Source organism: Somniosus microcephalus, chromosome 16, assembly GCF_052327205.1.
Source record: "Somniosus microcephalus isolate GS21.2 chromosome 16, FLI_Smic_1.0, whole genome shotgun sequence".
Taxonomy (NCBI): Eukaryota; Metazoa; Chordata; class Chondrichthyes; order Squaliformes; family Somniosidae; genus Somniosus; species Somniosus microcephalus.
Genome location: NC_141002.1, coordinates 8,189,309 through 8,216,450, shown reverse-complemented (window position 1 = coordinate 8,216,450; position 27,142 = coordinate 8,189,309). Strand labels below are relative to the sequence as shown.

Sequence of the window (27,142 nt, the reverse complement as noted above, 5' to 3'; positions counted from 1 at the left end):
AAAAACGATGATGACATCATACCTGAACGATTAAAAGACATCTTGGCCAACGCCAAAGAAGTGTTTCAAGAGAAACTAGGAACCTTGAAAGGCATCACCGCCTCAATAAAAGTGGAAGATGCAGCAATTCCCAAATTTTTTAAGGCAAGACCGGTGCCATACGCAATTCGTCCAGCAGTCGAGGCAGAGCTGGAGAATTTGGAAAAGGCAGGCGTATTATCCAAAATAGATTGGAGCGAGTGGGCAACACCCATCGTTCCAGTCATGAAGAAAGCATTGAATAATGATAAATCTGAAGAACAGAGAAAAATTCGCATCTGTGGAGACTTCATGGTGACTGTAAACCCGGTCCTTCACACGGTACAGTATCCTCTTCCGAGGATAGAAGATATTTTCGCCTCACTATCCGGAGGGAAAAGTTTCACCAAAATTGACTTGGCACAGGCATATCTACAGATGGAGGTTGAAGAGGCCTCTAAAAAATATCTCACGATAAATACACACAAAGGCCTGTACCAGTACAATCGACTGGTTTTCGGAGTAGCATCCGCTCCAGCTATCTGGCAAAGAGCTATGGAGCAAGTCCTCCAAGGGATTCCGGGGACCCAATGCTACCTAGACGACATCCTTGTAACAGGAGAAAACGACAACGAGCACCTTGCCAATTTGGAGCAGGTGCTCACTAGGCTGAGAGAACAGGGCCTACGAGCAAATCGCCCCAAGTGCGAATTTTTCCAAAATCAAATATCATATTGTGGCCACATAATTAATAAGGAAGGGTTGCATAAGTCACCTGAAAAAATTGAAGCGGTCATAAAAGCCCCAGCACCTGAAAATGTTTCACAATTAAGGTCGTTCCTGGGATTAATAAATTACTATCATAAATTTTTACCGAACTTATCAACTCTTCTACACCCTCTTAATGAACTGCTACAAACAGGAGTAATTTGGAAATGGAGCGAAGACTGTAAACGTGCCTTCCATAAATGCAAAGACTTAATCACGTCCAAAGAAGTTTTGGCTCATTACAACCCATCACTGCCAATCAGACTGGTGTGCGATGCATCCCCTTACGGCGTAGGAGCAGTATTATCGCATAAATTCCCTGATGACTCGGAACGGCCGATAGCTTTTGCGTCACGCTCATTGAATTCAGCTGAGCGTAACTATGCCCAAATCGACAGGGAAGCACTCAGCCTGGTATGGGGAGTGAAGAAGTTCAACCATTACCTACACGGACAAAAATTTACCTTGTTGACTGACCATCAACCCCTCATCTCCATATTCAACCCTAAAAAGGGTGTTCCCATTAGGACAGCGCAAAGGCTACAGAGGTGGTCCCTTTTTCTAGGGGCACACCAATACAACATAGAATACAAAGGATCAAAACAGCATGGGAATGCTGACGGGTTATCGCGCCTACCGTTGCCAACGGTAGAAGAAGCACCTACCATAGACCCAGTGGAGATTTTCCACTCTACCATAGTCGAATATCTACCAGTAACAAATTCTGCCATTGAAAGGGAAACTAGAAATGACCCGACTCTCTCACGAGTCTACGATTTAACAGTGAAGGGATGGCCAGCACATGGCCGAGGAACCTTGATGTGTGGATCCAGAGTGGTGATTCCACCCAAACTCCAGGATAAAGTTCTAAAGGAGCTTCACGAGGGGCATCTGGGTGGAGTGAAAATGAAGAACCTAGCCAGGGCGTTTGTATGGTGGCCAGGTATCGATGGAGACATCGAAGAAATGACCAAGAGCTGCCTAGGATGCCAGAAGGTCCAAAACGCTCCACCCCAAGCCCCTCTACATCCATGGGAGTGGCCCTCATCTTCCTGGAAAAGGGTACACATCGACTTTGCTGGTCCATTTATGGACTCAATGTTCTTAATCGCGGTTGATGCACACTCCAAGTGGCCGGAGGTAATAAAGATGTCCTCCACCACCACGGAAAAAACCATCACAGTATTAAGGACCATATTTGCCAGGAATGGGCTGCCGGAACAGATCTGTTCTGATAATGGACCGCAATTTGTGTCCGAAGAATTCAGGAAGTTCTTAAAAAACAATGGGGTTAAGCGCTACACGTCCGCCCCATACCATCCCGCCACCAATGGATTGGCTGAAAGGTTTGTCCAGACCTTCAAGAAGGCCATAAAGGCCATGGGTAATGAAGACATAAAACTTCAGCACAAGGTGGATAACTTCTTGTTCGCATACAGAAATGCAACACATATGGTTACAAACCAAACTCCCGCCATGATGTTCTTCAATAGAAGCCTAAGATGCCGGCTGGATTTGATCAAGCCCAACATCAGAAGGGACGTGGAGAACCGGCAATTTCAAGGCATGAATGAAAGGCCAACTAGAACCTTCCAGATAGGTCAACAAGTTTTGGCCCGGGACTACCGTACAGAGAAATGGCAGCCTGGAACTATCTGCACATGACTAGGACCGCTGATGTATACCGTGGACATCGGAGAAAGCATAATAAGGCGCCATGCTGACCAAATCATAGAGTCATCCGAAAAGGGACAACCTACACCACAACTCTATACGCCTAACGATGAAGTAGAGATACCCATATCTACCTCCGATCCGGTGCTACTGGAACCCGATGAACCCGACACTGGCATTCAAGCCGAATCAGCCTTGCCAAAAGAACCTACTACACCACCAGAAACTACTACACCACCGAGGCGTTATCCGCACCGAGTCAGGAAGCCTCCAGAGAGACTGACTTATAATTAATTAACTGTAGCAATGTGTAGATGATTTTTCTTGTAACATGTAATTAATAATTACTTAAAATATTATGTACTGGTTGGCTAAAAGGGGAGGAATTGTAGTGTATGTGCCTTTAAGAGCCCCATGTGTACTGTAATGCCGGTAATGGCCACTCGGGCTATATAAGCCTGTATATTGTGTTGTATCAGTTAGTTCCCCTCCAGACTTTGTTTAGTAAACACCTATGAAACCAACTCCTGTCTTCAGTGTCTCTATCAACACACAGACACAACATGAGGAGAGTGGGGAGTAATGGGCCGGGGAGAGTGGGGAATAATGGGCCGGGGAGAGTGGGGAGTAATGGGCCGGGGAGAGTGGGGAGTAATGGGCCGGGGAGAGTGGGGAGTAATTGGTCGGGGAGAGTGGGGAGTAGTGAGCCGGGGAGAGTGGGGAGTAATGAGCCGGGGAGAGTGGAGAGTAATGGGCCAGGGAGAGTGGGGAGTAATGAGCCGGGGAGAGTGGGGAATAATGGGCCAGGGAGAGTGGCGAGTAATGGGCCGGGGAGAGTGGGGAGTAATGAGCCGGGGAGAGTGGCGAGTAATGTGCCGGGGAGAGTAGGGAGTAATGAGCCGGGGAGAGTGGAGAGTAATGGGCCGGGGAGAGTGGGGAGTAATGGGTTGGGGAGAGTGGGGAGTAATGAGCTGGGGAGAGTGGGGAGTAATGGGCCGGGGAGCGTGGGGAGTAATGGGCCGGGGAGTGAGGGGAGTAATGGGCCGGGGAGAGTGGGGAGTAATGAGCCGGGGAGAGTGGGGAGTAATGGGCCAGGGAGAGTGGGGAGTAATGAGCCGGGGAGAGTGGGGAGTAATGAGCTGGGGAGAGTGGGGAGTAATGAGCCCAGGGAGAGTGGGAAGTAATGTGCCGGGGAGAGTGGGGAGTAATGAGCCGGGGAGAGTGGAGAATAATGGGCCCCGGGCGAGTGGGGAGTAATGGGCCCGGGGGAGAGTGGGGAGTAATGAGGCCGGGGAGAGTGGGGAGTAATGGGGGAGAGTGGGGTGTAATGGGCCGGGGAGAGTGGGGAGTAATGAGCCCGGGGAGAGTGGGGTGTAATGAGCCCGGGGAGAGTGGTGAGTAATGGGCCGGGGAGAGTGGGAATAATGGGCCGGGGAGAGTGGGGAGTAATGAGCCGGGGAGAGTGGGGATTAATGAGCCGGGGAGAGTGGGGATTAATGAGCCGGGGAGAGTGGGGAGTAATGAGCCGGGGAGAGTGGGGAGTAATGAGCCGGGGAGAGTGGTGAGTAATGAGCCCGGGGAGAGTGGGGAGTAATGAGCCTGGGGAGAGTGGGGAGTAATGGGCCGGGGAGAGTGGGGAGTAATGAGCCCGGGGAAAGTGGGGAGTAATGAGCCCGGGGAGAGTGGGGAGTAATGAGCCGGGGAGAGTGGGGAGCAATGAGTCCGGGGAGAGTGGGGAGTAATGAGCCGGGGAGAGTGGGGAGTAATGAGCCGGGGAGAGTGGTGAGTAATGAGCCCGGGGAGAGTGGGGAGTAATGAGCCTGGGGAGAGTGGGGAGTAATGAGCCGGGGAGAGTGGGGAGTAATGAGCCGGGGAGAGTGGGGAGTAATGAGCCTGGGGAGAGTGGGGAGTAATGAGCCGTGGAGAGTGGGGAGTAATGAGCCGGGGAGAGTGGGGAGTAATGAGCCGGGGAGAGTGGGGAGTAATGGGCCAGGGAGAGTGGGGAGTAATGAGCCGGGGAGAGTGGGGAGCAATGAGTCCGGGGAGAGTGGGGAGTAATGAGCCGGGGAGAGTGGGGAGTAATGAGCCGGGGAGAGTGGTGAGTAATGAGCCCGGGGAGAGTGGGGAGTAATGAGCCTGGGGAGAGTGGGGAGTAATGAGCCGGGGAGAGTGGGGAGTAATGAGCCGGGGAGAGTGGGGAGTAATGAGCCGGGGAGAGTGGGGAGTAATGAGCCCGGGGAGAGTGGGGAGTAATGAGCCCGGGGAGAGTGGGGAGTAATGAGCTTGGGGAGAGTGGGGAGTAATGGGGGAGAGTGGGGAGTAATGAGCCGGGGAGAGTGGGGAGTAATGAGCCGGGGAGAGTGGGGAGTAATGAGCCGGGGAGAGTGGGGAGTAATGAGCCGGGGAGAGTGTGGAGTAATGAGCCGGGGAGAGTGGGGAGTAATGAGCCGGGGAGAGTGGGGAGTAATGGGCTGGGGAGAGTGGGGAGTAATGAGCCAGGGAGAGTGGGGAGTAATGGGCCGGGGAGTGTGGGGAGTAATGAGCCCGGGGAGAGTGGGGAGTAATGAGCCTGGGGAGAGTGGGGAGTAATGGGGGAGAGTGGTGAGTAATGAGCCCGGGGAGAGTGGGGAGTAATGAGCCGGGGAGAGTGGGGAGTAATGAGCCGGGGAGAGTGGGGAGTAATGAGCCCGGGGAGAGTGGGGAGTAATTAGCCCGGGGAGAGTGGGGAGTAATGAGCTTGGGGAGAGTGGGGAGTAATGGGGGAGAGTGGGGAGTAATGAGCCGGGGAGAGTGGGGAGTAATGAGCCGGGGAGAGTGGGGAGTAATGAGCCGGGGAGAGTGGGGAGTAATGAGCCGGGGAGAGTGGGGAGTAATGAGCCGGGGAGAGTGGGGAGCAATGAGCCCGGGAGAGTGGGGAGTAATGAGCCGGGGAGTGTGGTGAGTAATGAGCCGGGGAGAGTGGGGAGTAATGAGCTTGGGGAGAGTGGGGAGTAATGAGCTTGGGGAGAGTGGGGAGTAATGGGGGAGAGTGGGGAGTAATGAGCCGGGGAGAGTGGGGAGTAATGAGCCGGGGAGAGTGGGGAGTAATGAGCCGAGGAGAGTGGGGAGTAATGAGCCGGGGAGAGTGGGGAGTAATGGGCTGGGGAGAGTGGGGAGTAATGAGCCAGGGAGAGTGGGGAGTAATGGGCCGGGGAGTGTGGGGAGTAATGAGCCCGGGGAGAGTGTGGAGTAATGAGCCTGGGGAGAGTGGGGAGTAATGGGGGAGAGTGGTGAGTAGTGAGCCCGGGGAGAGTGGGGAGTAATGAGCCTGGGGAGAGTGGGGAGTAATGAGCCGGGGAGAGTGGGGAGTAATGAGTCGGGGAGAGTGGGGAGTAATGAGCCCGGGGAGAGTGGGGAGTAATTAGCCCGGGGAGAGTGGGGAGTAATGAGCTTGGGGAGAGTGGGGAGTAATGGGGGAGAGTGGGGAGTAATGAGCCAGGGAGAGTGGGGAGTAATGAGTCGGGGAGAGTGGGGAGTAATGAGCCGGGGAGAGTGGGGAGTAATGAGCCGGGGAGAGTGGGGAGTAATGAGCCGGGGAGAGTGGGGAGCAATGAGCCCGGGAGAGTGGGGAGTAATGAGCCGGGGAGTGTGGTGAGTAATGAGCCGGGGAGTGTGGGGAGTAATGTGCCCAGGGAGAGTGGTGAGTAATGAGCCGGGGAGTGTGGGGAGTAATGAGCCCGGGGAGAGTGGTGAGTAATGAGCCGGGGAGTGTGGGGAGTAATGAGCCCGGGGAGAGTGGTGAGTAATGAGCCGGGGAGTGTGGGGAGTAATGAGCCGGGGAGTGTGGGGAGTAATGGGGGAGAGTGGGGAGTAATGAGGTGGGGAGTAATGAGCCGGGGAGAGTGGGGAGTAATGAGCCGGGGAGAGTGGGGAGTAATGAGCCGGGGAGAGTGGGGAGTAATGAGCCGGGGAGAGTGGGGAGTAATGAGCCGGGGAGAGTGGGGAGTAATGGGCTGGGGAGAGTGTGGAGTAATGAGCCAGGGAGAGTGGGGAGTAATGGGCCGGGGAGTGTGGGGAGTAATGAGCCCGGGGAGAGTGGGGAGTAATGAGCCTGGGGAGAGTGGGGAGTAATGGGGGAGAGTGGTGAGTAATGAGCCCGGGGAGAGTGGGGAGTAATGAGCCTGGGGAGAGTGGGGAGTAATGAGCCGGGGAGAGTGGGGAGTAATGAGCCGGGGAGAGTGGGGAGTAATGAGCCCGGGGAGAGTGGGGAGTAATTTGCCCGGGGAGAGTGGGGAGTAATGAGATTGGGCAGAGTGGGGAGCAATGGGGGAGAGTGGGGAGTAATGAGCCGGGGAGAGTGGGGAGTAATGAGCCGGGGAGAGTGGGGAGTAATGAGCCGGGGAGAGTGGGGAGTAATGAGCCGGGGAGAGTGGGGAGTAATGAGCCGGGGAGAGTGGGGAGCAATGAGCCCGGGAGAGTGGGGAGTAATGAGCCGGGGAGAGTGGGGAGTAATGAGCCGGGGGAGAGTGGTGAGTAATGAGCCCGGGGAGAGTGGTGAGTAATGAGCCGGGGAGTGTGGGGAGTAATGAGCCCGGGGAGAGTGGTGAGTAATGAGCCGGGGAGTGTGGGGAGTAATGAGCCCGGGGAGAGTGGTGAGTAATGAGCCGGGGAGTGTGGGGAGTAATGAGCCCGGGGAGAGTGGTGAGTAATGAGCCGGGGAGTGTGGGGAGTAATGAGCCCGGGGAGAGTGGTGAGTAATGAGCCGGGGAGTGTGGGGAGTAATGAGCCGGGAGTGTGGGGAGTAATGAGCCCGGGGAGAGTGGTGAGTAATGAGCCGGGGAGTGTGGGGAGTAATGAGCCCGGGGAGAGTCGTGAGTAATGAGCCGGGGAGTGTGGGGAGTAATGAGCCGGGAGTGTGGGGAGTAATGAGCCGGGGAGAGTGGTGAGTAATGAGCCGGGGAGTGTGGGGAGTAATGAGCCCGGGGAGAGTGGGGAGTAATGAGCCCGGGGAGAGGGGGGAGTAATGGGCCGGGGAGAGTGGGGAGTAATGAGCCGGGGAGTGTGGGGAGTAATGAGCCGGGGAGAGCGGGGAGTAATGAGCCCGGGGAGAGCGGGGAGTAGTGGGCCGGGGAGAGCGGGGAGTAATGAGCCGGGGAGAGCGGGGAGTAATGAGCCGGGGAGAGCGGGGAGTAATGGGCCGGGGAGAGCGGGGAGTAATGAGCCGGGGAGTGTGGGGAGTAATGAGCCGGGGAGTGTGGGGAGTAATGAGCCGGGGAGAGTGGGGAATAATGAGCCGGGGAGAGTGGGGAGTAATGGGCCGGGGAGAGTGGGGAGTAATGAGCCGGGGAGAGTGGGGAATAATGGGCCCGGGAGAGTGGGGAGTAATGGGCTCGGGAGAGTGGGGAGTAATGAGCGGGGAGAGTGGGGAGTAATGGGCCGGGGAGAGTGGGGAGTAATGAGCCGGGGAGAGTGGGGAGTAATGAGCCGGGGAGAGTGGGGAGTAATGAGCCGGGGAGAGTGGGGAGTAATGAGCCCGGGGAGAGTGGGGAGTAATGAGCCCGGGGAGAGTGGGGAGTAATGAGCTTGGGGAGAGTGGGGACTAATGGGGGAGAGTGGGGAGTAATGAGCCGGGGAGAGTGGGGAGTAATGAGCCGGGGAGAGTGGGGAGTAATGAGCCGGGGAGAGTGGGGAGTAATGAGCCGGGGAGAGTGGGGAGTAATGAGCCGGGGAGAGTGGGGAGTAATGGGCTGGGGAGAGTGGGGAGTAATGAGCCAGGGAGAGTGGGGAGTAATGGGCCGGGGAGTGTGGGGAGTAATGAGCCCGGGGAGAGTGGGGAGTAATGAGCCTGGGGAGAGTGGGGAGTAATGGGGGAGAGTGGTGAGTAATGAGCCCGGGGAGAGTGGGGAGTAATGAGCCTGGGGAGAGTGGGGAGTAATGAGCCGGGGAGAGTGGGGAGTAATGAGCCGGGGAGAGTGGGGAGTAATGAGCCCGGGGAGAGTGGGGAGTAATTAGCCCGGGGAGAGTGGGGAGTAATGAGCTTGGGGAGAGTGGGGAGTAATGGGGGAGAGTGGGGAGTAATGAGCCGGGGAGAGTGGGGAGTAATGAGCCGGGGAGAGTGGGGAGTAATGAGCCGTGGAGAGTGGGGAGTAATGAGCCGGGGAGAGTGGGGAGTAATGAGCCGGGGAGAGTGGGGAGCAATGATCCCGGGAGAGTGGGGAGTAATGAGCCGGGGAGTGTGGTGAGTAATGAGCTGGGGAGAGTGGGGAGTAATGAGCCCGGGGAGAGTGGGGAGTAAGGAGCTTGGGGAGAGTGGGGAGTAATGGGGGAGAGTGGGGAGTAATGAGCCGGGGAGAGTGGGGAGTAATGAGCCGGGGAGAGTGGGGAGTAATGAGCCGGGGAGAGTGGGGAGTAATGAGCCGGGGAGAGTGGGGAGTAATGAGCCGGGGAGAGTGGGGAGTAATGGGCTGGGGAGAGTGGGGAGTAATGAGCCAGGGAGAGTGGGGAGTAATGGGCCGGGGAGTGTGGGGAGTAATGAGCCCGGGGAAAGTGGGGAGTAATGAGCCTGGGGAGAGTGGGGAGTAATGGGGGAGAGTGGTGAGTAGTGAGCCCGGGGAGAGTGGGGAGTAATGAGCCTGGGGAGAGTGGGGAGTAATGAGCCGGGGAGAGTGGGGAGTAATGAGTCGGGGAGAGTGGGGAGTAATGAGCCCAGGGAGAGTGGGGAGTAATTAGCCCGGGGAGAGTGGGGAGTAATGAGCTTGGGGAGAGTGGGGAGTAATGGGGGAGAGTGGGGAGTAATGAGCCGGGGAGAGTGGGGAGTAATGATTCGGGGAGAGTGGGGAGTAATGAGCCGGGGAGAGTGGGGAGTAATGAGCCGGGGAGAGTGGGGAGTAATGAGCCGGGGAGAGTGGGGAGCAATGAGCCCGGGAGAGTGGGAAGTAATGAGCCGGGGAGTGTGGTGAGTAATGAGCCGGGGAGTGTGGGGAGTAATGAGCCCGGGGAGAGTGGTGAGTAATGAGCCGGGGAGTGTGGGGAGTAATGAGCCCGGGGAGAGTGGTGAGTAATGAGCCGGGGAGTGTGGGGAGTAATGAGCCCGGGGAGAGTGGTGAGTAATGAGCCGGGGAGTGTGGGGAGTAATGAGCCGGGAGTGTGGGGAGTAATGAGCCTGGGGAGAGTGGTGAGTAATGAGCCGGGGAGTGTGGGGAGTAATGGGGGAGTGTGGGGAGTAATGAGGTGGGGAGTAATGAGCTGGGGAGAGTGGGGAGTAATGAGCCGGGGAGAGTGGGGAGTAATGAGCCGGGGAGAGTGGGGAGTAATGAGCCGGGGAGAGTGGGGAGTAATGAGCCGGGGAGAGTGGGGAGTAATGGGCTGGGGAGAGTGGGGAGTAATGAGCCAGGGAGAGTGGGGAGTAATGGGCTGGGGAGTGTGGGGAGTAATGAGCCCGGGGAGAGTGGGGAGTAATGAGCCTGGGGAGAGTGGGGAGTAATGGGGGAGAGTGGTGAGTAATGAGCCCGGGGAGAGTGGGGAGTAATGAGCCTGGGGAGAGTGGGGAGTAATGAGCCGGGGAGAGTGGGGAGTAATGAGCCGGGGAGAGTGGGGAGTAATGAGCCCGGGGAGAGTGGGGAGTAATTTGCCCGGGGAGAGTGGGGAGTAATGAGCTTGGGGAGAGTGGGGAGTAATGGGGGAGAGTGGGGAGTAATGAGCCGGGGAGAGTGGGGAGTAATGAGCCAGGGAGAGTGGGGAGTAATGAGCCGGGGAGAGTGGGGAGTAATGAGCCGGGGAGAGTGGGGAGTAATGAGCCGGGGAGAGTGGGGAGCAATGAGCCCGGGAGAGTGGGGAGTAATGATCCGGGGAGTGTGGTGAGTAATGAGCCGGGGAGTGTGGGGAGTAATGAGCCCGGGGAGAGTGGTGAGTAATGAGCCGGGGAGTGTGGGGAGTAATGAGCCCGGGGAGAGTGGTGAGTAATGAGCCGGGGAGTGTGGGGAGTAATGAGCCGGGAGTGTGGGGAGTAATGAGCCGGGGAGAGTGGTGAGTAATGAGCCGGGGAGTGTGGGGAGTAATGAGCCCGGGGAGAGTGGGGAGTAATGAGCCCGGGGAGAGCGGGGAGTAATGGGCCGGGGAGAGTGGGGAGTAATGAGCCGGGGAGTGTGGGGAGTAATGAGCCGGGGAGAGCGGGGAGTAATGAGAGCGGGGAGTAGTGGGCCGGGGAGAGCGGGGAGTAATGAGCCGGGGAGAGCGGGGGTTAATGAGCCGGGGAGAGCGGGGAGTAATGGGCCGGGGAGAGCGGGGAGTAATGAGCCGGGGAGTGTGGGGAGTAATGAGCCGGGGAGTGTGGGGAGTAATGAGCCGGGGAGAGTGGGGAATAATGAGCCGGGGAGAGTGGGGAGTAATGGGCCGGGGAGAGTGGGGAGTAATGAGCCGGGGAGAGTGGGGAGTAATGGGCCCGGGAGAGTGGGGAGTAATGGGCCCGGGAGAGTGGGGAGTAATGGGCTCGGGAGAGTGGGGAGTAATGAGCGGGGAGAGTGGGGAGTAATGGGCCGGGGAGAGTGGGGAGTAATGGGCTGGGGAGAGTGGGGAGTAATGAGCCGGGGAGAGTGGGGAGCAATGATCCCGGGAGAGTGGGGAGTAATGAGCCGGGGAGTGTGGTGAGTAATGAGCTGGGGAGAGTGGGGAGTAATGAGCCCGGGGAGAGTGGGGAGTAAGGAGCTTGGGGAGAGTGGGGAGTAATGGGGGAGAGTGGGGAGTAATGAGCCGGGGAGAGTGGGGAGTAATGAGCCGGGGAGAGTGGGGAGTAATGAGCCGGGGAGAGTGGGGAGTAATGAGCCGGGGAGAGTGGGGAGTAATGAGCCGGGGAGAGTGGGGAGTAATGGGCTGGGGAGAGTGGGGAGTAATGAGCCAGGGAGAGTGGGGAGTAATGGGCCGGGGAGTGTGGGGAGTAATGAGCCCGGGGAAAGTGGGGAGTAATGAGCCTGGGGAGAGTGGGGAGTAATGGGGGAGAGTGGTGAGTAGTGAGCCCGGGGAGAGTGGGGAGTAATGAGCCTGGGGAGAGTGGGGAGTAATGAGCCGGGGAGAGTGGGGAGTAATGAGTCGGGGAGAGTGGGGAGTAATGAGCCCAGGGAGAGTGGGGAGTAATTAGCCCGGGGAGAGTGGGGAGTAATGAGCTTGGGGAGAGTGGGGAGTAATGGGGGAGAGTGGGGAGTAATGAGCCGGGGAGAGTGGGGAGTAATGATTCGGGGAGAGTGGGGAGTAATGAGCCGGGGAGAGTGGGGAGTAATGAGCCGGGGAGAGTGGGGAGTAATGAGCCGGGGAGAGTGGGGAGCAATGAGCCCGGGAGAGTGGGAAGTAATGAGCCGGGGAGTGTGGTGAGTAATGAGCCGGGGAGTGTGGGGAGTAATGAGCCCGGGGAGAGTGGTGAGTAATGAGCCGGGGAGTGTGGGGAGTAATGAGCCCGGGGAGAGTGGTGAGTAATGAGCCGGGGAGTGTGGGGAGTAATGAGCCCGGGGAGAGTGGTGAGTAATGAGCCGGGGAGTGTGGGGAGTAATGAGCCGGGAGTGTGGGGAGTAATGAGCCTGGGGAGAGTGGTGAGTAATGAGCCGGGGAGTGTGGGGAGTAATGGGGGAGTGTGGGGAGTAATGAGGTGGGGAGTAATGAGCTGGGGAGAGTGGGGAGTAATGAGCCGGGGAGAGTGGGGAGTAATGAGCCGGGGAGAGTGGGGAGTAATGAGCCGGGGAGAGTGGGGAGTAATGAGCCGGGGAGAGTGGGGAGTAATGGGCTGGGGAGAGTGGGGAGTAATGAGCCAGGGAGAGTGGGGAGTAATGGGCTGGGGAGTGTGGGGAGTAATGAGCCCGGGGAGAGTGGGGAGTAATGAGCCTGGGGAGAGTGGGGAGTAATGGGGGAGAGTGGTGAGTAATGAGCCCGGGGAGAGTGGGGAGTAATGAGCCTGGGGAGAGTGGGGAGTAATGAGCCGGGGAGAGTGGGGAGTAATGAGCCGGGGAGAGTGGGGAGTAATGAGCCCGGGGAGAGTGGGGAGTAATTTGCCCGGGGAGAGTGGGGAGTAATGAGCTTGGGGAGAGTGGGGAGTAATGGGGGAGAGTGGGGAGTAATGAGCCGGGGAGAGTGGGGAGTAATGAGCCAGGGAGAGTGGGGAGTAATGAGCCGGGGAGAGTGGGGAGTAATGAGCCGGGGAGAGTGGGGAGTAATGAGCCGGGGAGAGTGGGGAGCAATGAGCCCGGGAGAGTGGGGAGTAATGAGCCGGGGAGTGTGGTGAGTAATGAGCCGGGGAGTGTGGGGAGTAATGAGCCCGGGGAGAGTGGTGAGTAATGAGCCGGGGAGAGTGGGGAGTAATGAGCCCGGGGAGAGTGGTGAGTAATGAGCCGGGGAGTGTGGGGAGTAATGAGCCGGGAGTGTGGGGAGTAATGAGCCCGGGGAGAGTGGTGAGTAATGAGCCGGGGAGTGTGGGGAGTAATGAGCCCGGGGAGAGTGGTGAGTAATGAGCCGGGGAGTGTGGGGAGTAATGAGCCGGGAGTGTGGGGAGTAATGAGCCGGGGAGAGTGGTGAGTAATGAGCCGGGGAGTGTGGGGAGTAATGAGCCCGGGGAGAGTGGGGAGTAATGAGCCCGGGGAGAGCGGGGAGTAATGGGCCGGGGAGAGTGGGGAGTAATGAGCCGGGGAGTGTGGGGAGTAATGAGCCGGGGAGAGCGGGGAGTAATGAGAGCGGGGAGTGGTGGGCCGGGGAGAGCGGGGAGTAATGAGCCGGGGAGAGCGGGGGTTAATGAGCCGGGGAGAGCGGGGAGTAATGGGCCGGGGAGAGCGGGGAGTAATGAGCCGGGGAGTGTGGGGAGTAATGAGCCGGGGAGTGTGGGGAGTAATGAGCCGGGGAGAGTGGGGAGTAATGAGCGGGGAGAGTGGGGAGTAATGGGCCGGGGAGAGTGGGGAGTAATGGGCTGGGGAGAGTGGGGAGTAATGAGCCAGGGAGAGTGGGGAGTAATGGGCCGGGGAGAACATAAGAACATAAGAACATAAGAAATAGGAGCAGGAGTAGGCCAATCGGCCCCTCGAGCCTGCTCCGCCATTCAATAAGATCATGGCTGATCTGATCCTAACCGCCAATCTACTATCACAGAACCATCTCCTGAATCTAACAGAATTAGACACACGAAATAGGAGCAGGATCAGGCTACATGGCCCCTGGGCCCGCTCCGCTACCCACAGGGCCATGACCGATCCGAACCTAGACTCATGTCCAAATTCCTGCCCGCTCCCCGTAACCCTTTATTCCCTTTACTTCTAGGAAACTGTCTATTTCTGTTTTAAATTCATGTAATGATGTAGCTTCTACAGCTTTTTGGGGCAGCATATTCCATGGACCTACCACCCTCTGAGTGAAGTAGTTCCTCCTCATCTCAGTTTTGAAAGAGCAGCCCCTTATTCTAAGACTATGCCCCCTAGTTCTAGTTTCACCCATCATCGGGAACATCCTCCCCGCATCCACCCGATCCAACCCCTTCACAATCTTATATGTTTCAGTAAGATCGCCTCTCATTCTTCTGAACTCCAATGAGTAGAGTCCCAATCTACTCAACCTCTCCTCATATGTCCATCCCCTCATCCCCGGGATTAACCGAGTGAACCTTCTTTGTACTGACTCGAGAGCAAGTATGTCGTTTCTTAAGTATGGACACCAAAACTGTATGCAGTATTCCAGGTGCGGTCTCACCAATACCTTGTACAACTGAAGCAATACCTCCCTATTTTTATATTCTATCCCCCTAGCAATGAAAGCCAACATTCCATTGGCCTTCTTAATCACTTGCTGCACCTGCATACTAACCTTTTGAGTTTCGTGCACCAGGACCCCCAGGTCCCTTTGTACTTCAGTACTTTCCAGTTTCTTGCCATTAAGATAATAACTTGCTCTACGATTTTTCCTGCCAAAGTGCATAACCTCACACTTTCCAGCATTGTATTCCATCTGCCAAATCTCTGCCCACTTACTTAGCCTGTCTATGTCCCCTTGCAGGTTTTTTATGTCCTCCTCACTCACTACTTTCCCTCCCATCTTAGTATCATCTGCAAACTTTGATATGTTACACTCGGTCCCCTCCTCCAAATCGTTAATATAGATTGTAAAGAGTTGGGGACCCAGCACTGACCCCTGCGGAACACCACTAGTTACTGATTGCCAGTCCGAGAATGAACCATTTATCCCAACTCTCTGCCTTCTGTTAGATAGCCAATCCTCTATCCATGCCAGAATATTACCCCCAATCCCGTGATTTTTTATCTTAAGCAATAATCTTTTGTGTGGCACCTTGTCAAATGCCTTTTGGAAGTCTAAATACACTACGTCCACTGGTTCCCCTTTATCCACCCTATATGTTACTTCCTCAAAGAACTCCAGCAAATTTGTCAAACATGACTGCCCCTTCATAAAACCATGCTGACTTTGTCCTATTAAATTATGATTATCCAAATGTCCTGTTACTGTCTCCTTAATAATGGACTCCAATATTTTACCTACCACAGATGTTAGGCTAACCGGTCTATAGTTTCCAGCCTTCTGTCTACTGCCCTTTTTAAATAAGGGGGAGTAATGAGCCGGGGAGAGTGGGGAGTAATGGGCCGGGTAGAGTGGGGAGTAATGGGCCAGGGAGAGTGGGGAGTAATGGGCCAGGGAGAGTGGGGAGTAATGGGCCAGGGAGAGTGGGGAGTAATGGGCCGGGGAGAGTGGGGAGTAATGAGCCGGGGAGAGTGGGGAGTAATGGGCCGGGGAGAGTGGGGAGTAATGGGCCAGGGAGAGTGGGGAGTAATGGGCCGGGGAGAGTGGGGAGTAATGGGCCAGGGAGAGTGGGGAGTAATGAGCCGGGGAGAGTGGGGAGTAATGAGCCGGGGAGAGTGGGGAGTAATGAGCCGGGGAGAGTGGGGAGTAATGGGCCGGGGAGAGTGGGGAGTAATGGGCCGGGGAGAGTGGGGAGTAATGAGCCGGGGAGAGTGGGGAGTAATGGGCCAGGGAGAGTGGGGAGTAATGGGCCGGGGAGAGTGGGGAGTAATGGGCCAGGGAGAGTGGGGAGTAATGAGCCGGGGAGAGTGGGGAGTAATGAGCAGGGGAGAGTGGGGAGTAATGGGCCAGGGAGAGTGGGGAGTAATGTGCCAGGGAGAGTGGGGAGTAATGAGCCGGGGAGAGTGGGGAGTAATGGGCCAGGGAGAGTGGGGAGTAATGAGCCGGGGAGAGTGGGGAGTAATGGGCCAGGGAGAGTGGGGAGTAATGAGCCGGGGAGAGTGGGGAGTAATGGGCCAGGGAGAGTGGGGAGTAATGAGCCGGGGAGAGTGGGGAGTAATGAGCCGGGGAGAGTGGGGAGTAATGGGCCAGGGAGAGTGGGGAGTAATGGGCCAGGGAGAGTGGGGAGTAATGGGCCGGGGAGAGTGGGGAGTAATGGGCCGGGGAGAGTGGGGAGTAATGGGCCGGGGAGAGTGGGGAGTAATGAGCCCGGGGAGAGTGGGGAGTAGTGGGCCAGGGAGAGTGGGGAGTAATGGGCCGGGGAGAGTGGGGAGTAATGGGCCGGGGAGAGTGGGGAGTAATGGGCCAGGGAGAGTGGGGAGTAATGGGCCGGGGAGAGTGGGGAGTAATGGGCCGGGGAGAGCGGGGAGTAATGGGCCGGGGAGAGTGGGGAGCAATGGGCCGGGGAGAGTGGGGAGTAATGGGCCAGGGAGAGTGGAGAGTAACCATAGAATCATAGAAACTTGCAGCACAGAAGGAGGCCATTCGGCCTGTCGCCCTGTGCTGGCTCTTTGGAATAGCCGTCGTGCTTACTCCCACATCCCCGCTTTTTGTCCGTAACCCTGTAAGTTGCTCATCCTCGAGAACCCGTCCAACTACCTTTTAAAATTATTGATGGAATCATCTTCCACCACGTCTTCGGGTTGAGCGTTCCAGGTCCCGACAACTCTCTGAGTGAAAAAAATTCTCCTCATCTCCCCTGTAGATCTATTGCCAATGATTTTGAATCTATAACCCCCAGTTATTGATCCACCCATCAGAGGGAATAGGTTTTTCTATCTCCTCTTTCAAAACCTCTTGAAAACCTCCATTAGGTCACTTCTTAACCTTCTCTGTTCCAAGGAGAACAGACCTAACTTTTCCAACCTCTCCTCATAACTGAAGTCCCTCACTGTTTTTCCCAGTCTATATTAGGGCAATTGAAGTCTCCTAATATTACTACACTATTTTTGTTACACGCCTATGAAATATGCTGACAATGAGCTGTGAGTGGAGTAATGAGCTGGAGCAGGCCGGGCCGAGACCAGACGGTGAGGTTGTGGGGGTGACTGCCTGTGGTGTAGAGGAGAGTTGAGTGTGTGAAGCGCTGCGTGGTGCTTTGATCCAGTGACAGGACTGTATTGAACATTGCCGGTGTGTTTTCCAGGTGCTGTCACACAACCTGTACACGGCGCTGAACATTCCCCATGACCCCACAGCCCTGGAGGACCACTTCCGTGATGACAACGACGGGCCTGTTTCCAGCCACGGGTACATGCCTTATCTCAACAAGTACATACTGGACAAAGTGAGTCAGCGTCCAGGGTTCTGTTTAATCTGATCCAGCGCCATCAGCTCGACATTACATTGAACAAACCAACTGTCTCTGTTTCACTCTGATAGGGGGGCGGAGGGCTCACACACACAGCGGCACAGGGTATAGTACTGGCATCTGGTTTCTTCCGCCCTCTGAAATCCCTCATTTCTGAATCGGACACACTACTGTGGGAACATGCAAGTAACAACAACAACTTGCATTTATATAGCACCTTTAATGTAGTAAAACGTCCCAAGGTGCTACAAAGGAGCAATTATCAAACAAAATTTGACACAGAGCCACATAAGAAGACATTAGGTGACCAAAAGCTTGGTCAAAGAGGTAGGTTTTAAGGAGCGTCTTAAAGGAGGAGGGAGAGGTAGAGAGGCGGCGAGGTTGGGAAGGGAATTCCATTACAGGAGATAAAGGAGCAGATTTGCAAAGAAATTACTGCGAGGTGCAAAAACTATAGAGTAGTGATAATGGGAAACTTTAACTACCCCAATATTGAATGGGGCAGTGCTTGTGTTAAGGGCAGAGAAGAGGAGGAATTTCGGAAGTGTGCTCAGGAGAATTTTCTTGATCAGTATGTTTCTTGCCTAACGAGGAAGGCGGCATTGCTGGAGCTAGTCCTGGGGAATGAAGTGGGTCAAGTGGAGAATGTCACAGTTGGAGAGCATCTCGGGAATAGTGATCATAGGTTTAGAATAGTTATGGAGAAGGACAAGGAGCAATGTAGAATAAAAATACTGAACTGGAGGAGGGTTAATTTCAGTGAATTGAGGAGGGACCTGGCCCGGGTAAATTGGAGTCAAAGACTGGCAGGCAAAAATGTAATGGAGCAGCCTTTAAAGAGGAGATGGTTTGTGTGGTGTATGTAACCTGTTCCACCTTAAGAGAACTTAAGCCTGTTCCACCTTAAGAGATGTACTACTTTCTCTGGCTGCTGTATACGTAATACCAGTGGTGACCACCGGCATATAAGCACTGTGTAGTAATATTGTATTTAGTATAGTCCTGACCTCCAACCAGTAAAGACCTGTTGAACTTTAATCTTGTAGTCTGTGTTAGTAATTACAACTAGAACACACAGACTTAACAGTGGCGACGAGTCCGATTCTTACCCTGCGGCAGTTTATATCCACGGCGGCTTCGTCCACAGAACGGACGTCGAAGAGAGGCTTCCACCCTCATCACCCTGCTGGAAGACACGTCGCGCGGCAGACATCGAGAAACCAGAGTGCAGAAGACATCCTGAACTCGAAGCCTCCATCAGCGGCTGTCAACTATCTTCTTTCTACCTCGGTGGTGGGTAAGCCGGGCAGCGACGCGACCAGAAAGTCGGCCGCGTTGGCTGTACAGACGGGGAGGGAAGACGGAGGAATAAAGGCGGTGAGATCGATCGCGACCGGAGATAAGGGCCGGGCCGCATTCGGGCCGAAAGGCGCAGCGCGGGGACATCGATCGCGGCTGGTGATAAGGGCCGGGCCGCATTCGGGCTAAAAAGGCGCAGCGTCTGGGGCAACTGAAGGCGCGAGAGCCGCGGTGAAGCGGAGACAGCGTCGGGGGACGGGTGAAGAACGCCAAGCGCGGGAAAACCGCCATTTTGTAGGCGGAGGACGAAAACAAGAGCGGGAAGCCGCCATCTTGGATAAAAATAAAAATAAATTAAATTGCAACGATGCCTAAACATGGGAACATTAATACCTTTGATAGCGACATCGAAGATTGGGCCATGTATGTAGAACGCATACAAAATTATTGTAAAGCAAATAAAATCCCAGATGAAGAGAAAGCACTAACATTATTAAACTTAATGGGTGCGAAGACATACGGGCAATTGAAACACCTTTTATCACCAGATGAACCGGCGGATAAGACGTTCGAGGAGATTGTTACTGTCCTGAAAAATCATCTAAACCCCACGCCGCTGATGCTAGCGGAACGATTTAAATTTTACAGCAGAAGGCAGCTGAAGGATGAAAGCAATGCTGAATATTTAATGGAATTGCGTAAGCTAGCAAAGTACTGTCAGTTTGGAACGAGACTGACAGAGGCGCTACGAGATAAATTTGTGTGTGGTTTATTAAAAGAAGATACACAAAAGCGACTGCTCGAGGAGAATGAGCTGACGCTTGAGAAAGCGGTCACTATGGCAGCAGCACACGAAGCCGCAGCGAGAGGCACGGCAGTAATGCAGCTACGGTCACCGGAACTCAGTACAAATAAATTGGGTTTGAGTACTGTAAAATGTTATCGTTGTGGAAAGACAATGCACGATCAGAACCAGTGTTGGTTTAAAAACCAAGAATGCAGAACGTGTGGCAGGCTTGGCCACATAGCTAAAGTATGCCGGTCAGGAAAGAAGACCAGCAACAAAAAGTCACCGCAAGGAAAATACATAAAGGTACACAAGGTGACAAAGAACAGTTCGGCCGAACAGAAGTCAAATTCAGATGCTAGCAGTAATGTTCCTGGGACTAGGGACAGGGTCACTGGCAAGGCTTGGAAGTTAAGCAGAGCCAGGCCTGGTTAGTACCTGGAGGAGTGACCATCAGGAAAGACCAGGTGCAGAAGGTCACGGAAGGAGCCCCGAGGAGGGGCGGTTGGTGAGAAGGTCACAGAAGGAGGAGTGGCTGGTGAGTAGGCCTGGGCGTTGGGCTGAAGATTGTCAGACAGGAGGAATGGTGGAAATGGAATGGTGGCGCGCATCGACGCAGCGGCTTTGCTTCTCCCAGTCATGGGAGCTTGCAAGATCACATTTCGTTGTTCATGTACTTGTGCAATGACAATAAAGTTGAATTATTATTATTATGAACTGGGTAGCTTAAGAGTACACAACGTTGGTAAGGATGCAGATCTCCAGACAATTTGGGTCACCCTTCAGATAGCAGGAGTCCAAGTAAAGATGGAATTGGACACTGGATTGGCATTGACGGTCATGAATAAGAAAGATTACAAAAGGTTATTCCAACATATTCCCCTACGGGATACGGAGATTATATTGAAAACATACACGGGGCAAAGAGTGTACCCCATCGGAAAGATAGAGGTAAAAGTGGTCCACAAGGGTGAAGAAAGCCAAGTAATGGACTTATATGTGCTACCTGAAGGAGGTCCACCACTACTGGGACGGGAGTGGATTAGGAAAATGAATATCGACTGGCACTCCTTGAAGGCACTAACGGTAGATTCCGGGGAAACAGATGTCAAACCTAAACGATTGTCCAAAATATTGGATGATGCTAAAGAGGTGTTCCAGCAGGGACTGGGAACACTGAGAGGAATTACGGCAAACATCAAGATTGATGAACATGCACACCCAAAATTTTTTAAAGCCAGACCGGTACCCTATGCAATACGACCTACTGTAGAAGCGGAACTGGAATCGCTAGAACGTTCAGGTGTACTGTCTAAGGTAGATTGGAGTGAGTGGGCTACGCCCATTGTTCCCGTTATGAAACGTCCTTCGAGCAACAAGCCAGGAGAACCAGGGAAGGTTCGCATCTGTGGAGATTTCAAAATCACCGTTAATCCGGTGCTTCACACGGTGCAGTATCCGCTTCCGCGGATTGAGGATATTTTTGCTTCGTTGTCTGGCGGGAAACACTTCACCAAGATAGACCTGGCGCAGGCGTACTTGCAGATGGAGGTTGAAGAAGAGTCACGCCAATACCTCACGATTAACACGCATCGAGGTTTGTACCGGTACAATAGGCTGGTTTTTGGAGTGGCATCGGCTCCAGCAATTTGGCAGAGGGCCATGGAGCAGGTATTACAGGGAATTCCAGGCACACAATGTTACCTGGACGATATTCTGATTACAGGTGATGGTGATGAAGAACACCTCGCAAACTTGGAACTGGTGCTCAACAGACTGAAAGAGTATGGACTTAGAGTTAATCGGCAGAAATGTGAGTTCTTCCAGAACTGTGGTCATGTCATTGACCGGGAGGGGCTTCATAAGTCTCCTGACAAGATAGAGGCAGTTGTAAAGGCTCCCGCTCCGGATAATGTCTCTCAGTTGAGGTCGTTTCTAGGATTGATTAACTATTACCATAAATTTCTACCAGATCTATCCACGGTACTGCACCCGCTAAACGCTCTTTTACAGAAGGGGGTACCATGGGAATGGAGCGAAAACTGTAAGAAGGCATTTCGCAAAAGCAAAGAATTGATCACCTCAGAGGAAGTGTTGGCTCACTTCAACCCGACACTGCCTATTCGGTTGGCTTGTGATGCTTCTCCATATGGTATTGGGGCAGTACTCTCACACAAGTTGCCAAATGGCATGGAAAGGCCAGTCGCGTTTGCATCCAGATCATTGACCTCCGCTGAGCGCAACTATGCGCAGATCGATAGGGAGGCTCTCAGCCTTGTATGGGGAGTGAAGAAGTTTAATCATTACCTGCAGGGCCAAAAATTCACACTTCTGACAGACCATCAGCCGTTGGTATCCATTTTTAACCCTAAGAAGGGTGTTTCAGTGATGACAGCACAGCATCTCCAGAGATGGTCCCTTTTCCTAGGGGCACATCAATATCAAATAGAATTCAAAGGTACGAAGCAGCATGGCAATGCTGATGGGCTGTCGCGCCTGCCACTACCTGAAGAAGAAGAAACGATGAAAGTTGACCCTGTTGAGTTAGTTCATTCGACCATCATCGAGTGTTTACCAGTCACCAATGCAAGTATTGAAAGAGAAACCAGGAATGACCCGACACTGTCCAGAGTCTACGAGCTGGCAGTGAAAGGATGGCCAACGCGTGGTGATCCTCTGTTACCGGCATTCTCGGCAAGGCGAGACCAGCTGTCCATCTGCCATGATACTTTGATGTACGGGACAAGAGTGATTATTCCTCCCAAGTTAAGGGAAAGAGTTCTGAAAGAACTGCATGAAGGTCATCTGGGGGGAGTTAAGATGAAAAGTCTTGCTAGGGCTTATGTATGGTGGCCGGGTATTGACCAACAGATAGAGGAGTTGACGAAAAGCTGCGCTGGGTGCCAAAAAGTGCAAAATGCACCTCCGATCGCACCACTACACCCATGGGAATGGCCTTCAGCCCCATGGCAACGCGTACATATTGACTTTGCTGGTCCATTCATGGACTCCATGTTCCTAATTGCGGTGGACGCACATTCCAAATGGCCAGAAGTGATCAAGATGAATACCACTACTTCAGAAAAGACAATTGCGGTGTTAAGAACAATATTCGCAAGGAACGGATTGCCAGGACAGATCTGTTCGGACAACGGACCACAGTTCGTGTCGGAAGAATTCCAAAAATTCTTAAAGAAGAATGGGGTGAAACATTATACCTCTGCCCCATATCATCCGACGACAAACGGGTTGGCCGAGAGATTTGTCCAAACATTCAAAAAGGCAATAAAGGCCATGAACGATGATCAGATTCCGCTACAGCACAAGGTGGACAATTTCCTAATGGCATATCGAAACGCCGCTCATGCAGTGACTAACCAAAGTCCTGCCATGATGTTTTATAACAGGAGGTTGCGGTCCAGGTTGGACTTGTTAAAACCAAATGTGCGGAGGGAAGTGGAAAACAAACAGTTCCGGCATATTAATAACAAGACCACTCGAAGTTTCGACGTAGGACAACCAGTGTTGGCAAGGGGCTATGGAAACGAAAAATGGCAGTCCGGAACAATTCGGGCCAGACAAGGACCTCTGATGTACACAGTAGATATTGGTAACAATGTGATAAGGCGTTATGCGGATCAACTGGTAGAATCGAGAGCAAGGGTCGAACCCATGGTTGCGACAGAGACAACTGTGGAAGACGTTAATGAAGCTGAAGCATCTACCTCGGCAGGGAATGTACCTGATGATGATAACACCCAATGCATGGGAGACCAACTAGAGGAGTCACCTCGGCAACAGGAATCAGAGACCACTGAAAGGCGTTATCCAAACCGAATCAGAAGGCCTCCTGAGAGACTGAACCTTTGAACTGTTTATACCTGAAGTTATATATGTTATTATGTTATGTTAAATGGGGATATGACTGTTAAGCTAAAAAGGGAGGATTGTGGTGTATGTAACCTGTTCCACCTTAAGAGAACTTAAGCCTGTTCCACCTTAAGAGATGTACTACTTTCTCTGGCTGCTGTATACGTAATACCGGTGGTGACCACCGGTATATAAGCACAGTGTAGTAATATTGTATTTAGTATAGTCCCTACCTCCAACCAGTAAAGACCTGTTGAACTTTAATCTTGTAGTCTGTGTTAGTAATTACAACTAGAACACACAGACTTAACAGTTTGGGTACAGTCTAGGTACATTCTCACAACAGGGAAAAGGAGGGCAACCAAAGCCTGGATGATGAAGGAGTTGGAGAGTAGGATGAAGCAGAAAAAGGGAGTGTATGACAGATGTCAGCATGATAATACAAGGGGGAATCAGGCTGAATATAAAAAGTACAGAGGAGAAGTGAAAAAAGAAATGAGGGGCAAAGAGACAGTACAGACAGTACGAGAATGGACTGGTGGCTAAAATAAAAGGGAATCCAAAGGTCTTCCTAAGGCACATTAACAGTAAAAGGGTTGTCAGAGGAGCGGTGGGGCCGATTCGGGACCAAAATGGAGATCTATTGGTGGAGGCAGAAGGCCTAGCTGAGGTACTAAGTGAGTACTTTGTATCAGTGTTTACCAAGGAGGAGGACTTTGCCAAAGCTACAGTAAACAATGAGGTTGCCGAGATACTGGATGAGATAAAAAATAGATAAAGAGGAGGTACTAGAAAGGCTGGCAGTAATTAAAGTGGATAAGTCACCCAGTCCGGATGGGATGCATCCCAGATTTCTGAGGGAAGTAAGGGTAGAAATTGTGAAGGTGCTGACCGCAATCTTCCAATCCTCCTTAGAAACAGCGGTGGTGCCAAAGGACTGGAGGATTGTAAATGTTACACCCTTGTTCAAAAAAGGGGAGAAGGGTAAACCCGGCAATTATAGCTTAACGTCGGTGGTGGGGAAGCTTTTAGAAACAATAATCCGGGAGAAAATTAACAACCACTTGGACAAGCGTGGACTAATAAAGGAGAGCCAGCATGGATTTGTTAAGGGCAAATCGTGTTTGACTAACTTGATTGAGTTTTTTGATGGGGTAACAGAGAGGGTGGACGAGGGCAGTGTAGTTGATGTTGTGTATATGGACTTTCAAAAAGTGTTTGATAAAATACCACACACTAGAGCTGTTTGCAAAATTGAAGCCCATGGGACAAAAGGGCCGACAGCAGCATAGGTACAAAATTGGCTAAGGGACAGAGTTGTGGTGAATGTTGTTTTTCAGACTGGAGGGAGGTATGCAGTGGCGTTCCCCAAGGTTCAGTACTCGGACCACTGCTGTTTTTGATATACATTAATGACCTGGACTTGGGGGGGCTACAGGGTGCAATTTCAAAATTTGCAGATGACACGAAACTTGAAAGTGTAGTAAACAGTGAGGAAGATAGTAATAGACTTCAAGAGACATAGACGGGCTGGTGGAATGGGCGGACACATGGCAGATGAAATTCAACACAGAAAAGTATTATTTTGGTGGGAAGAATGAGGAGAAACAATATACCCTAAATGGTGCAATTTTAAAGGGGGTGCAAGAGAGGGTCCTGGGGGTGTTTGTGCACAAATCTTGGCAGGTGACAGGACAGGTTAACAAAGCAGTTAATAAAGCATATAGGATCCTGGACTTTATAAATAGAGGCAAAGAGTACAAAAGCTAGGAAGTTGTGCTAAACCTGTATGAAACACTAGTTTGGCCCCAGCTGGAGTATTGTGTCCAATTCTGGGCACCACACTTTAGGAAGGATGTGACGGCTTTGGAGAGGGTGCAGAAGAAATTTACTAGAATGGTTCCAGGGAAGAGGGACATCAGTTACGTGGATAGACTGAAGAAGCTGGGGTTGTTCTCCTTGGAGCAGAGAAGGTTAAGAGGAGTTTGATAGAGGTATTTAGATAAGGTAAATAAAGAGAAACTGTTTCCAATGGCTGTAGGGCTGATAACGAGAGGGCAGAGATTTAAGGTGATTGGCAAAAGAACCAGAGGCGACATGAGGAAAACTTTTTTAAGCAACGAGTGGTTAGGATTTGGAATGCACTGCCTGATAGGGTGGTGGACACAGATTCAATAGTAACCTTCAAAAGAGAATTGGATAAATACTTGAAGGAGAAAAATGTGCAGGAATATGAGGAAAGAGCGAGGGAGGGGGACTAACTGGATTGCTCTTCGAAAGAGCCAGCACAGATTCGATGGGCCAAATGGCCTCCTTCTGTGCTGTACTCGTCTATGATTCTATGAATTTGAGAGCTCCGGGCCTAGACTGCTGAAGGCACGGCCACCCATGGTGCAACGATGGAAATTGGGGATGCACAAGAGGCTAGAATTGGAGGAGCGCAGAGACCTCGGAGGGTTGTCGGGCTGGAGTAGGTTCCAGAGATAGGGAGGGGTGAAGCCATGGAAGGATTTGAACAGAAGGATGAGAATTTTTAAATTGAGGTGTTGCTGGACTGGGAGCCAATGTAGGTCAGCGAGCACAGGGACACCCAGGAACCTGGAGATTTTAACACGACCAATTCTGCCTGCGTTGACTTCGGGCTCCTGATTTTCCATAGTCCCATTGTCCTGCTCAGTCCCCACACCCATTTAGTAATCTCCTTCAGCAATCATCCAGCACCTTTCTGAATGCTGCAATCAGCATCAATCAGCACATGGGCCAAAGCATTCCACATCCCCATCACCCGATAAGGTTAGGACCTGCTTCTAACCTTCCCCTTTATCTTTCAATTGCTTATCCTCACATCACGACCCCTCGACTAAGATTTACTAAGATTCAGTCAGCCATGGCTCAATTGTTAGCACTCCCGCCCCTGAGTCAGAAGATCGTGGGTTCTGCGTCCCACTCCAGAGACTTGAGCCCATCATCCAGGCAGCACGGTGGCATAGTGGTTAGCACTGTTGCCTCACAGCGCCAGGGACCCGGGTTCGAATCCGGCCTCGGGCGACTGTCTGTGTGGAGTTTGCACATTCTCCCCGTGTTTGCGTGGGTTTTCTCCGGGTGCTCCGGTTTCCTCCCACAGTCCAAAGATGTGCGGGTTAGGTTGATTGGCTATGATAAATTGACCCTTAGTGTTAGGGGGATTAAATACGTGGGGTTACAGGGATAGGGTGGGATATGTGTTGGTGTAGGGGTTACGGGGATCGGGTGGGATATGTGTCGGTGCAGGCTCGATGGGCCGAAATGGCCTCTATCTGCACTGTGGGGTTTCTGTGATTCTGTGACACTCCAGCGCTGTGCTGAGGGATGGATGTTGGGACGACCTGAGGTCATGAAAGGTGCAGTATAAACATTGGTCTTTTTTTCCTTTTGTGTTCTTTTACCGAACCAGCCTCTGTTCCTCTGGTCCATTCCTTTTCTCAGTTCAGCACCTCGGTCAAACTCGCCTCTCAATCTGCTCAGTTCGGGAGATGACGGGCCAAGCAGGAGGCTGACACTGCTCCCCCTTCGAGTTAAAGTAGCAGTCGGACCACAATGACATCACCGGAGCCCGAGCCACGTATTTGAAGGGACCCCACCCGTTCGGCTGGGCTGCCTGCAACCGAAAACTGCAGTCAGCCAGATCGGGGCGGGAATGGAGTGGATAAGCCCGCCCCTGCTCCATCTTAACCGCTGGGTTGGGGGGGTGGGGCGGGGGGGGGAGTTAAAATTGAGCCTGTAGAGTCTCCAGGAATGTATGAAAACTGATGTGGAACTGATAAGATCGACCTGATTCACCGTCCTGTGTATTCATGCAGAGGATTCTTTTTGATTTCTCTCTCAGGTACACATGCAGTCCCTGGGAGATAGAATCATAGCATTTTACAGCACAGAAGGAGGCCATTCGGCCCATCGTGCCTGTGCCGGCTCTTTGAAAGAGCTCTCCAATCAGTTCTATCCCCCACTCTTTCCCTATAGCCCTGCAAATTTCTCCCCTTCCAGTATTTATCCAATTCCCTTTTGAAAATTACTATTGAATCTGCTTCCACCATCCGTTCAAGCAGAGCCTTCCAGATCACAACAACTCGCTGCGTAAGAAAGTTTCTCCTCATGTCGCCTCTGGTTGTTTTGCCAATCACCTT

The 27,142-nt window shown here is 53.2% G+C and overlaps 1 protein-coding gene across 3 annotated transcripts in view; it reads left to right on the top strand.

Moving 5' to 3' along the window:
* LOC147105969 (differentially expressed in FDCP 6 homolog) overlaps window positions 1–27,142 on the top strand; it is a 185,146-nt gene that overhangs the window by 6,834 nt on the left and 151,170 nt on the right. For all 3 annotated transcript variants that reach the window (XM_086008579.1, XM_086008580.1, XM_086008578.1), the window contains exon 2: window positions 16,859–16,999. In XM_086008579.1, the coding sequence (XP_085864705.1) occupies window positions 16,859–16,999 (141 nt within the window). The remainder of the gene's footprint in view (window positions 1–16,858; window positions 17,000–27,142) is intronic.